Genomic DNA, 13,551 nt, shown 5'->3' on the forward strand with positions numbered 1-13,551 from the left:
TTTTTTTTTTAAAGATTTTATTTATTTATTTGAGAGAGAGAGAATGAGAGAGAGAGAACACATGAGAGGGGATAGGGTCAGAGGACGAAGCAGACTCCCTGCCGAGCAGGGAGCCCGATGCGGGACTCGATCCAGGGACTCCAGGATCATGACCTGAGCCGAAGGCAGTCGCTTAACCAACTGAGCCACCCAGGCACCCTTGTCCCCACTTTCTAGACCCCCAATGAACAGGCCCAGAAAACCGAGAGAGAAAGGTAAAGCAAACGCCTACCAAAAAGGGGACGACTCCAATACATGAACATCTAAGACCCTGACAAGGGTCCCTCCTCCCCTACAATCTGTCCCCCACCCAGCAGCCAGAGTTTTAAATGACAAATCAAATCATGGCACTTCTGCTTAAAACGATGCAAAACGGGGCCAGGTCAGCTCCAGGGCTCTGGCCCCACGGCCCTCCTTGGGTAAGGTGTTTTAACAGAAGCTCATGTCCTTAGAACTCTGGCACCAGTCCTCCCGCTGGGGAAAGACTCGTCCCTTTGTCCACACCTGGGGGATTCACGTGGTCTTGGATGTAGATGCAGAATTCTGCCCCTGGCAGTGAACCTTTTTGTTGACAGCTCACTATTGGGGTAGAAAGTCTTATAATAGTGACTCCATATATGCAAGAGGAAAGGGGGGGGCAGTCATTAATGGACGACCTACTGTATCACTTAGAGCTCACATTGTCTCTTGGGAGGCAGATGTTGTTGCTTCCACTTTTCAGATGAAGAAAAAAAGGTTCAGAGAGACCAGACAGAGGTAGAGCCAAGAACTGAGGCTGGGACTGTGTGATTGTATAATACCCTTTACAGGACTCCCCACATACACACGGGAACGTTTATAGGACTCCCCACAAACCTCCCCAACCTTGACCCTCAAAAGGCAAATATCAGGGCTGGAAGGAGAGCCTGAGGTTAGTTCTGTGTTCTCCTCCCAAGCTACTTCTCACCATGACCCAGGCCCTGCACCCCTCTTCAACAGGGCTTGGCAAACGATGGCCTGTGGACTACTGTTTTTGTAAACAAGGTTTTATTGAAACACGGCTATCCCCGTTTATGTATTGTCTATAACCATTTTCCTGCAACAGAGACTTTACAGCCTGGAATAACCTAAAGTAAATATTACCATCTGGTTCTGTACAGGAGTTTGCGGCCCCTGTTCTTCAGGATCCCCCTAGTAATGCCAACTACACAGCATTACTACACTGTTTCACACATCTGGATCTTGGCTCAGGCCTTGGAACACCTTTCTCAACTGTATTCGTTTTCAAGAACTGCCACAGCAAAACACCACACCCTGGGTGGCTGAACCTGCAGACATTTATTCTCTCATGGTCTGGAGGCTAGAAGGCCAAGATCAAGGTGTCAGCAGGGTTGATTTCTCCCGAGGCCTCTGTCTTTGCCCTGCAGACAGCTGCCCTCTCCCTGCATCCTCACGTGGACATCCCTCTGTGTCTGTGTCCTAATCTTCTGTTACAAGGACACGAGTCATAGTGGATTAGCGCCCACCCCAATGACCTCGAGGTGCCTTAATCACCTCTTAAAGGCCCCACCTGCAAATACAGTCGCATTCTGAGGCATTGGGGGTCAGCGCTTCAATCTATGAATTTTAGAGGGACACAGTTCAGCCCTAACACTCATCTTCATCACTCTTCCAATCCCCACTGGCCAATCCCCACTCTTCCTTTAAGACTCAGATTCGGTGTTAGTTATGCGGTAGCCGACCTCCAAAGGGATCCCCAGCGGGCCCTCCAGCCTCAGCAACCTTCAGACGGTGCTGCTCTGACCAACATGCTGACTGCATCTCATGAGGGACCCCGAGCCAGACCCACCCAGCAGAGCTGCTCCCAAATTCCCAACCCTCAGAAACTGCGGGATGATAAATGTTTCTTATTGATTTAACCCACTGAGTTTGGGGGCAGTTTGTTATGCAGCAATAGACAGCTAATACGCCTTATCCAGGAAGGGCTCCCTGCCCTCCAGACTTGGATCTGCACCCCTCCCCTGTGCTCCCACGGGTTCCCATTATATCAAACTATGTTCCTTAGATGCAAACGAGAGGTTACTCCTCGGCCTATGCTCCTCCATGACTCCCCCTTGCACTTAGAATAAGGCAGGGCTCAAACCCTACCCAGCTGGCCTGCTGATCGTTCCAATGCCCCCTCCATCCCAGTGCACCAGCCGCACAGAACTTCTGTTCTCAAATGCACTAGGCTCATCCCCTCCTCTGAAACCTGTCCCCTTGCTGTCTCCTCTTCCCAAAATGCTCCTCCTCTTGTGTCTGGATGCTGGCACTTTCCCCTCACAAAAGTCAGCTCCACTCCCATCTCTGGACCATTCTCTCCACGGCCACCCCTGTGGTCCTTTTCTATCTCATTACCTGTTTCATTTAACTCATAGGCGCTTATCACTATTTGTTGAAGTATTTGCTGGAGTATTTAACACCCAGTGGGGTTTGTGTTCTGTAAAGGCAGGCACCTCATTTGCCTTTTTTACTGCTAGACTATTGAGCCTACAGGTGCTCAATAAATACTGGATAAATGAGTAAACAAAGGAATGAATAGATTTCCACCCATCGCCTTCTCATCCCCTCAGCTGGAAGCTTATCAAGGGCAACAACCGAGTTTTATTCATCCGCGCCAGGCCCATGGGCAGGTGAGCAAAACAAGTTTTTGAGCTGCAAGGTTGAACATCTTTGGAAATCCACGGAATAAAACGGAGTGTTGAACTGCCCTCCGTGGCCACCAGAGGGCGGCAGAGTCCCGGGACGCCATCAAGGAAAGGTGCAAAGGAGCCCAAAGAAAAAGCATCTGGTGAAAGTCAAAGAGCAGGGTTCCCAAGAGATGACCTGTCTAGAGGCGGAAAGACTGGGCTCTTGGGGGGACCAGCAGAGAGGAAGGACAAGTGTCGGCAGGCACACACACAGCCTTAGATCCTGGCCTTTCTGTCCTGCGGTCCCATTCTCGATGAACTCAGCACCACAACCCATACCGAGACGCACTCTGGGTTTGGCCATTCCTTGTTAACTCATCAGCCAAAACTCAGTGACTGTTATTTTTCTTGCCGTGTCATATATTGAGCAACTTCCAACCAACAGGTGTAGTACCTCCTGGCCCTGGGAACGTATGGGGTACCCAGATTATAGAGAAAAGATACTTGATATTATTCCGTTTAAAGTTGATATGTCTATTCTGATGTCAATATCTAGTAGGCATCTGGATCTGCAGCTCAGGTAAGATGTTTCACTGGAAAACGCTGATTCCAAGCGCAGAGATGGGAAATGAAGCCAGGAGTAGTAGGTGTGTTCAGTCGAAACAAGCAAAGAGTTCCGTGCCATTAAAAGGGATGATGTCAATTCACTTGACTCTTGAGTGCTTGGTCTGTTCTACAGAACCTGAACCACATTTGCTTGATTGTCAAAGATATTAGTCCAGGTGGGACTTGAGAAATCATCTACCCCCGTGGTTAATAAACTATTCAGGTGGGGAAGGCTCTGGAAACTCTAATCCCAGTCTTGGGACTGGGGAACATGTTGAAAAGCTGTATTTCAAACCAAGTAGGAGTTAGGATCAAATATGACCATGTGATATGATCACAACATAAAATCACGAACATGGGCACAGGTGGCCTCAAGAAACACATGGCTGAAACCAAATATGTTTGGCTGAGTCTGACATTTCCATTCATTTTTTTATTTGTTTACTTGATTTGATGCCTGTGAGCATTTCTTATAGAAAGTACCATTTGGTTTATGATGTATGTATGAGAAAAATAATTAAGATTGAGAAAATACGATGCAGTAACTTTTTTGAAATGAGAATTGGGAACACGTGGTCATTTTTCAAATTGGGGTGAAAGAGCTTGGTCCAGCTGGAGATCTTTCTATCACCCAAGGAAAGACATGTGTGAGAGCTCTTAATCTAATTCAGTGTCTACATGAACCCACAAGAGGCTAATGGACTTGCCCAAGAACACAAAATTTTAATAATACCATCACTTCTCCATTGTCAAACACATTCAAGAGAGGTGAAGTGGGATAGATCGGGAATATTAACGGTGATTATTTCCGGGTGATGGAGTTCGAGGCAGTTGCCAAAGACAGCCCTATCAATACGTCCGCATCCCACACACCCTTCTCCCACTGTAACTCGGACTCTCCTCCATCAGGTGATGCGGAGGAGGTCTGCCTTCCCTCCCTCCTTGATCATGGGAGGACTTTTTTTTTTTCCTGGAAGAACTTTTTAGCTGTGTCAACTGTAGAATATAGCTGAAGTGAAGACTTCCAGGGCTAGGTCATAAAAGACATCTGTCTCCTACCTGGCTCTTTCTTTCTCTTGGGACCCAGCTGCCCTGTTGTAAAGGGAAGCCCAGACCAATGGGGAAGTCACTTGGTGTGTATTAAGATGTCTTTGCTTTTGATGTTTTCATATCTGGGCCCTTATACCAACCATGGGAAGACTGCCCCTCCCAGGAGTAGCCAATCTCTGGAGAGAGTAAACAACCCACCTGTGAGCCATACGTTTCATATGCAAAACCACCAGTCTGGAGACCAGCCTTCCCCACCTTCTCTGTTTGGCTCACATACTCCAGACCAATACTCCCCTGTCCTCATCACCCCAGGACCAAATGCCACACAACGAGGGACAGCCCCCCTATGCACCAGAGCCTGCGGAAATTCCTCAAACTAGCCAATCCTAAATCTGCTAATCCTAAACCTCATCTGTTCCCTCCCTCAGAAGCCACAACAAACCTGATACCCATGTTTTCCCCTTGCTCTCTGCCCCCTTACCCTAGTGCTTCCCCATGTGGCCCTGTGTGGCATCCCGTGCCCCCTCCCCCGGGAACTGTGAAGGACAAACTATCTTTTCCAGGTCAGTCATCTCCTGATCTCTTGGCCTTACCATCCCGGAATAATAAAATCTACATTTTGAAACAGGATCTAGCCGGCTGCCAGTGTGCCCCACCGGACTTGTGAGTGAATGTGCCTTCAGACGATCTTCACGGCCAGCCCTCACATCCTCAGGCTGAGGCCCAGACTCTGAATTCCCGACTGACGGAAGCCATGAGAGATGCCGATGATTTTTGCTGTTTGAAGCCACTGTATTTTAGGGTTGTTTTGCAGCAAGAGACAGCTAATGCAGGGTTTTTCATTTACTTTATGCTTTTCCAAACACTCCAAATCTTCTACAGTGAACAGAGACTGCTTTGATAAAAAGAATGAACAGATGTTATGTTTTTTAATAGCATTTTTTTGTTTTAAAGATTTTATTTATTTGAGAGAGAGGGAGCGCACGTGAGTGCACAAGCCAGGGGAGCGGCAGAGGGAGAAGCAGACTCTTCGCTAAGCAGGGAGCCCGACCCGGGACCCATGATGCCAGGACCCTGGGATCATGACCTGAGCCGAAGGCAGACGCTTAACTGACTGAGCCACCCAGGGGCCCCTGGACAGATGTTATTTTTAAAAAGACAGCTGGACAAGAGTGAGGCATCTTGAATTTTTATTTTTTTAAGTTTTTCTATTCCACTGCAAACAATAACATACACCGGCAGGATTTTTCCTCTTCGCTACAAATGTTGATCAAAGGTTGTGTTAATACAAAAAAGCAATTTCACAAACACAGAGAGGGTCCAATACTAGCAGGACATTTTTGAAAAGGCATGCCACAGATACCAGTCTCCAACACTCTCAACACCATATACGTCTAGAAAAACAAGTGTGAAAGGCAGGCAGAGTTCCTGCTCCCAGCCCCCCACCCCCAAGAAAGGGCTTCACAAGCAACAGGAGTGGAAAGATTCTAGTGAAACCCAGCGTTGTAAACAGGACTGTCGGGCGATTCGTTCTGCGGGGATCAGGGCCCGAAATTTGAAATTGCTTCTGGAGGCACAACAGCTCTGGCAAAGCTGGGTCCACTCATTTTTCAACCGGACTCGCTGCCTCCCTCCTACCTTCCCAGCCCTGCCTGAATTCACGCTGACCGACATTCCCGAGGTCTCTATGACCATCCAGCTCCCAAGGCCCCCCAGAACCTGGGGCCATCACCAGGACAAGAGACCCAAAAATCAGGTCTTGTATTCCTCTCAAGTGGGGTCAGTGTTCTGAGCAGCCAGATCCTCGGAAGCTCCTAACTTCTTTCTCCTTAACGGTCCCCACTTGGGCACCCAAGTTCCCGAGGTCTGGCCCCATGCAGACCTCCGCCAATCACGCAACTAGGGACTAAGTACCTAGTACCAACGCCCATGCCTTCCCAGGACAGAACCACCTAGAACCATTTCCAGAGCTGACGGTTCAGGCCCACTCGTGGGGCATGAAAGTAATTTAGCGGGTTGCAACCAGCAACTTGAGAAAAAGACGAACGGTAGGATGGATAGGGCAGGGTAGGAAACACCCAGGGCATCACCCAAGTAGGTCCTGTTTCAGCGATGGACGTGTGAACTGGAATCACAGTGTAAAATGCTTTTCTTATGATGGGTATTGATCAAAAAGGTTTGGAAAACACTGACGTCTGGGAATAAATGGAGGACAGCTGACCCACGCAGCCTGCAGCCTGATCCCCATTGATGGGGCAGGCAGATCCCATGAGGTACAGGGAGGCCTCCCAGTGCGGGCCGCAGCTGGGATGCGGGACCCCCTGCCCAACGCCACAACGAAGGTACAGGAGGGTTTGAGAGCCCATCACGAGGCCAGCTTTGCAGAGAGAAGGTGTCAGGACACCTACGAGCTGAGGTTGTGTGGGCAGAGAGACTCTACGCAGACCTGGGATAACCAGCCGTGGCTTCGCCCCACTGCCCACTGGACCCCAGTGATGAAGGGCCGCCCGACAGCTCAGGGCTCAATGGCTGCCAGGCCCCAGGGGAGGCATTGCGCTCCAGTGTCCTCGCCCCCCGGAGAGTGTCCCAGCCCCGGCCAGTTCCCAAAGGCAGGAGCAGAGAATACCCGCTTTTCATCCTCAGGCTTCTCAGGGCTCAGGCAAAACTGACTGAGAGCAGGAACCGAGCGGCCAAAGGATGGCGTTGCTCAAGTCAGGAGAATGGGGCCCCGGAAGGACTTTAAGGAGATCCTCATCCCCTGCCCCAGAGCTCAGCTCTCAGGGAGAGAGACAGCGGAAGGAGGAGGATGTGACACCCAAGGGCCGTGACTTGGGATGCACCAGGGATGACCTTGGGCAAGTCTCGCAGCCTCTCCAAACAGCCTCAGTTTCCCTGTCTTGCCGGTTTTGCCGGGAGAACTATATAAGCATGTGAATGTGTCCACGTTCAGAACCGTGTGTATATTACCTGTTACGCCAATAAAGAGGGGGTGGGATGCAGAGAGGCGTGCCCAGGCTGCAGCATGCTGGTAAAACAGTTCTCCAAAAATAGTAAGCTCTGATCTGTAGCCTTTGCTGATTCCCATGGTGTCAACATTCCCACCGAGGCCAATCTCACACCGCTCATGCTTTAACGACTTGCCCGCCCCGAGATATTTAACCACTGGTCTCCAGGATGCCGTAAGCATGCAGAGCACCCCGACACCTCCACGACTTCCCGTCTCCCACAGTCAGGGGACAGCGTCGGACGGCATCCCGTAGGCCCAAGCCGCCATGCTGCGGGTAGCTACTCCTCCCCGGCCCACACCTCCCTCTTCTGCTCTGCCCCCCACTACCAACCAGACCACCTGCAGAACAGGCCCGTGCTCCCCTCCCTCCTCCACAGCTCAAGCCCCATGCTGCTCCACATCTTCCAGAAAAACCAGCTCTTGGGCAGTGCCCAGGCATAGGACCCACTTCGGGCAGAGTCAAACCCACTACAGACTTGAGTTGGGAAAAACCAGCCCGGGAGCCTCCTACTAGCACTCCAGCTTGCCCTCTGATGTTCAGATTTGCCAGGAGTAAAGGCCAGGGCAGTGTCCACGCGGACCACGGTTGGGAACTTGCCCGGCCCTGGACGCAAAGGGCCAACACATCCACGAGGCTCCCTAGCCACACCCTCCCAACCTCGGAAGAGGAGACCAAGCTCCCCCTGCTCCCCCCACAAATGTGTGCGGAGCACCGATTAAGCGCTGGTACGGAGCTGGGCACTGAGCACGGTCAGTGGACACGCTGCGCCCGCCTGAACTGGGTGTCCCGGACTGGTGCTCACACCCGTCCTGCCCACGTCTCCAGGTTCAGCTAAAACGGGCTAAAATGAGGAGTGTTGGGCTGGGATCTCGAACCCTCGCTCGGCATTCGTGACCCACTGTAAAGCAGAGGGAAAAGTCTAGATCAGTGATTCTCCACAACGTTGGTCTCCCAAGGTCCTTCCGGGGGCTCGCAAGGTGAAGTGGTTTTCATAATTACACTCTAACATTGTCCTGCCTTCAGGCAAACGTTTCCAGAGACTACAGTACCAGGTGATGGTTCCATGCTCACGAAAACACAGGCAGGGGAGTCCTGTGGCCTTCTGCTAAGCCAGACGTTCAAGAGATTTGCAAGAACATAAAACCATGAAACCATGCCACTCCTCCTCCTAAGTCTCTTTTTGTTTGGAAAAATATAGTTATTTTTAATAGAAAAATATGTTACTGATGTCAACGTGTAAAGAGTTTATCTTTGCGTGATTTAATAGGTACTTTCAAATACTCTCAGTTTTAGTCTCTACTATGATGAATGTTAATATTAGATATAGCCCATAAACAAAGTTCTTTGGTGTCCTCAGTAGTTTTTAAGGGTACGAAGGGGTTCCACGACCAAAAAAAAGGTTTGAGAAACACTGATCTACTAGCGTTGTCCGATGGAACTTTCTGGGAGGGTGATGACTGTCTTTTTCTGTACTGTCCACAAAGGTAGCCTCTGGCCACATGTGGCTATTGAGCCCTTAAAATGCGTCTAGTACCGGTGAGGCGCTGAGTTTTTATTTTTATTTAATTTTAATTGCCTTAGCCACCTGCACCTAACAGCTACCATAGGGACAGCACTCCCTTACTCGGTAGCTGGTGTTTCTCAGCCCATTTGGGATTCCTTTATTTTCCCTACGTTATCGGTCAGAGGAGTCTGTGCATGGAGGAGGGCCTCAGTGTTGCTCTGGGGAGGAGCTGTGTCCACAGCCCTGCTCCCCCAGGGGACCTCACCTCAAACTGGGGAAGGGTCCGCCGTGCTGAGTCAAGCCAGCCCAGCCCACCCGTCTGGGCTTTGTGCCCATCCCTAACATGCACAGTCTGGAAACGGACCAGCAGCTGACAATCAGCCAAGCAAGACCACCAGCTCCTTTTACGGCTGACCAGATGGAAGCCCAGAGAGGGTAAGTAATCTGCCCCAAGTCACACAGCAAGTGGGAAGCTCAAGTGCATCACATCTACACGTGGAAAATAAGGCCACAGGGGAGGTCTGGCACTTCCTCCCTGCCAGACCCGGAGGCCCCACGCCGCCTGAGCCACCAGGCTGTGAGAGAGGCTGCAGGCTGCACATTCTGTCGCTGGAGGGGGCAGGAGTGGCCACGGTGCCCGGGGAAAGAGAGGGGTGTGGGAGGGGAAGGCAACGGCCCCAGCTCTCCCCGGCTCTGTGCCCCGGGCATGTCACTCCTCTGCTCTCACCCCCACCCCCTGTGTACAAAACCGAGCTGTCCCACTCCTTCTGCCTCGTGTTCAAGGTCTTGCTGCTCAGGCTCCCAGTCTTGCACATCACACCTCAAGTAAGTCAACCATAAAGGCCAATGGGTCTGGGATCCACAGATTCCTGCCAGCCACCCGTGCACAGGCAGGATGCCCCACCGGGACCTGGGCTTGGAGCCCTTTACAGGGAATCCGGTTCCTGTGCTGAGCATTATAGCCTCGGGCCAGAGAAGGTCCTGGGAGTACGCCCAGGGATGGGGGCAGCACCACTCCTCCCAGCCACCCTGCCACTAGGAGCCATATGGCTACACATTCTCCCAAATACGCATCTTTTGAAAGCCTGAGTGGGAGTTTCTGCCAGTGTCTCCAACACTGGCCTGAACGTGGGGCTAGCGAACGAAGCCTCAGACCTTCGGTATAAGCGTTCAGAGCACACAGACCAGCTGAAACAAAAACATGGAGCCCACCAGCATGTCAACTGCCCCTATCCACAGGCTGGGAACCCTAAAATGGACTTGCCAGCGTTTTAGGGAGCAGACAGTGGAGTGGGGGAGGGCCCGCGGCTGCCACGTACTAGCTGTGTGCCCTTGGATGAGTTACTTAACCTCTCTGAGCCTCAGTCTCCACATCAGTAAAATGGGATCATACCTACCTCATAGAGTGCCTGTAAAGACAATATAAATCACAGGGCTTGGCACAGAGCTTATGAAACATTAGGGACAAAAAAAAAAAAAAAGAAGAAGGAAAGAAAAAGAAAAGAAACATTAAGGACAGAACCCAATTTCAGGAATGGCCTGTGTAGAAACACAGGCTGCTGAAGGGTATTAATATTATGAATCTAAGAAACGAAATAAGAAAGAGCCCAAAGCAAGAGCATTGGTTAGGTCCCCGCTTCTGAATGTGAGTCTGTCCTCTGGCATCTGACTCAGGAACCCCATCACTAACATGCAGGGCATGGCCTCAAAGTAGATGAGCTCCAGAGTGGGGCTTCCGGAAACGGTGTCCAGACTCCAGAGTGCCATCCTGACCTACTGGCTCAGCGGCAGTCCTAGGTGGGTGGCAGCTGGGATCTGGGGTTCAGCAAACCCCTGCAGAGGTTCCCTGGCCAAACCCTAGGGAGCTGAGGGTCTTGTGTGCTGGCCTGTGTAGGGCTGGAGCTGGAGCGGATCGGCCTGGCTCCAGGTTCCAGACCCCACAGGCGGAGCGTCCAGGCAGCTCAGGACCCCTTCAGAGCTGGTGTGTTCTCCCAGCTCAGCATCCCGGGCATCCCCGGCCAACTCCGTGAGGGGCACAGGCGGGAAGCAGTGGGGCAATGGTGTGCCGGGTGGGCCCATGCGGGCTTTCGAGGGCCAGACGTGAGCATCCCCTCCCAAGACATCTTCAGTGATGTCACCCTGGTGGCTTGAAATCGGCCATGGGTGCACTGACACCATGGAAATCAGCAAATGCTACACACCCATGTTTTGTTTTGTTTTTGAACTCATTAAAAATGTCTGTCCCTGGAGGACAGACGTGGGGGCAGTGGGTGCCCTTGGAAACAGGTGATCTGGCCGTGGGACCTGACACTTAGAGGTTAGATAGTCCTGGCTTCAAAGCTTGGCTTTGCTGTAGATGCTGGGTGCCCTCGGGGAAGTCGCCAAACCTCTCTGTGCTCTGGCTTCCTGCTCTGTAAGCTCAGCTAATGATCCTTACCCCGCAGAGGGGACAGTGTCAATCAACGGACAGAGCGTCTAGGAAGCTCTAGCACAGAGACCCCTGCACCATACCTGTGAGCGTATCATGTCAGCGTACATGGGACCAGCTGCTGGGACAGCCACAGGTTCCTTCGGGACCCTGCGATGTGGTTCCCAGAACCCACCTTTCGGCATCTGGTTGCACAGTGTCGGGGGGCAAAGGTGACAAGTGCCTTCTTGACTAAGTCACTAGGTTCATTTCCCAGACCTCTGACCTCTACCTGCCCCTCTCAGCACCTGAGCTGCCCTCCCGCCCCTTCTTCCCAACGGGGGCCTGACTCCAAATGCAGGGGCTCAGCCCAGCTGTGGGAAAACATTCGGAGCACCGCAGTGTTTGCAGACGAATACAGAAAAGAGAGCCTGGTGCCCTGAAAACCCAGGACGGCAGCATTCTCGGGAAGCCCTGCACGTCACCCCACTGTGAGGGGCCCCCACCCACCAGCAGGCTGGCTTTAGGCCCTCCATCTAGGCCCCCTCGCAACTCCCATCCCGCCCCCACCCCTGCCCAGAGCTTTCCTAGGATTCTCCCCAGCCTGAGCCCGATGCTGATGGGGAGAAGGACGCTCAGCCCTGCTCCCACCATATGTGCAATTTCCAATCAAGAGAAAAAGGCAGCTCTGGTCCGTGATGCTGGCTTAAAGCCCCCTGGCCTTAGAGGCTGCTAGCCCTGGGGACAGCCCTCGGCAAGCTCCGCCTAGGGCCTGTCCGGGAAATCCTGCCATCTGGCCGGCAGGTCTGTCCACCAGCAAGCGCACCTGCTTTGGCTGGGCAAGGGACTCAGTAAGCAGGGTGTCACCCCGAGGCCGGCCGAGCAGTGGGAGCCTCCTGAACCTGCCTTCATGCGCACTTCTCACCAGCTCCCACCCCTCACCCCAGCCCAGCAGTGCCCACCTAACTCAGGAGCAGCTGCTGAAGAGCCTGGAGTGTCAAAGAGGACTGCCGACCTCCTCCCTGGCTCCCTGGGGCATGACAGCCTCTTCGCCGGATTGTTCTAGCATGTGACAGCCTCAAAGGTGGCCAGGAAGAGGGAGCTGACATCTGAGTTCCCAGTGCCCTGCCCTCTCCACCCCACATGCCCAGTGCGCAGACTGGAATGCTTACCCACAGGAGGGACTGGCCTGAGGAACGTCTTTTCCTTCCCTCCACTGCTGGTGACACACTTTGGAGGAGGTCCAGGGCCTAGGTTTGGGTGAAATGGAATGCTGGGAAACTCACTTTCACAATGATGCTGAGGAAGAGAAAGGGTTCATGGGAAACATCCTAAATTGGACCAAGGGGAAGGAATGTGGTCAAGGCCCTGCAGAACAGTGTCCTCACCAGCCTGTCCACAGTTGGAAAATTCTACCATTAGTGATTCACTCCTTTGGCTAGCACAGCTGACGCTTCTGCAAGAGTGTCATCTTCATTATCAAAGGCTGCTTCCCAAGTGGGCAGCTAAGGGAGCTAATCAGAATGCCAGGCTGGGTATTTCACATTCGTTACCTTACCGAATCTTTAAGCAACCTTGCAAGCTGCTGCCTTGCTGTCCCCATCTTATAGTGGAGGACACCGAGGTTAAGGAACTGGCCCAAGCCCTCACAAACAGAAGCAGCCAGATTTGATGTCAAGTCCAGCAAGACAGAGCTCCTCCCTTAAAGAGCTCCTGGGGTGGGAGGCAGGTGCAAGGACCAGGGTGACGAAGGATAGAGCTCTGAGCCTCAGTGCAGGTAAGCACGGGGGGTGGGGGGAGGCAGGCAGGAGCCCCTAGGAAGGCCAGAAGTCCCTCAATACTGATGCCTGAGCAGGGCTTTGGAGTATGAGTAGGAATAAGATGGGTGGATGAGGGGGTGAACTGGCACCTCCAAAGGGGTGGGGCATAAAGAGGCAGGATGTCTTGGGGAAAATGCAAGATTAAGTAGCCAAAAGGAGGGGGCAGGAGGAGATACAGGTGTCACATAAGGAGCTCAGCTCCAGAGCCCCTAAAAAAGTCCCAGGTCAGTGTCCCAGGCTGCCCAGCCCTGTCCTGTAACAGGGCCTTGTCCCATCAGCACCTCAATGACACGACTTTCACGGACAGCACCTCAGCCTGGGGCTGGTGCCGTGCTCTGGGAGATTCCTGACCGGCTTCCAAGAGCGAACATGAACCCCCTCCCCCTGCCTCAGGCCCAGGCAGAGATCACTGTTGCAGTGTCCCTGTCCCCCCACCCCATCACCGGCAAGCCCCTCCCCAGGAGGCCCT

At 52.5% G+C, this 13,551-nt stretch overlaps 1 protein-coding gene and 1 long non-coding RNA gene across 2 annotated transcripts in view; one reads left to right on the forward strand and one right to left on the reverse strand.

Moving 5' to 3' along the window:
• The window catches only part of LOC145721380 (uncharacterized), a 229,223-nt gene that overhangs the window by 54,530 nt on the left and 161,142 nt on the right, over nt 1-13,551 (forward strand). The gene's annotated exons all lie outside the window — the stretch shown is intronic.
• Nucleotides 2,575-13,551, reverse strand: part of MMD2 (monocyte to macrophage differentiation associated 2) — a 45,792-nt gene continuing 34,815 nt past the window's right edge. The window contains exon 7 of the mRNA XM_081819050.1: nt 2,575-5,238. Within this exon, the coding sequence (XP_081675176.1) occupies nt 5,047-5,238 (192 nt within the window). The 3' untranslated portion in view covers nt 2,575-5,046. The remainder of the gene's footprint in view (nt 5,239-13,551) is intronic.

Source organism: Leptonychotes weddellii, chromosome 5 (genome assembly GCF_054177405.1).
Source record: "Leptonychotes weddellii isolate Sample4059 chromosome 5, ASM5417740v2, whole genome shotgun sequence".
Classification (NCBI taxonomy): Eukaryota; Metazoa; Chordata; class Mammalia; order Carnivora; family Phocidae; genus Leptonychotes; species Leptonychotes weddellii.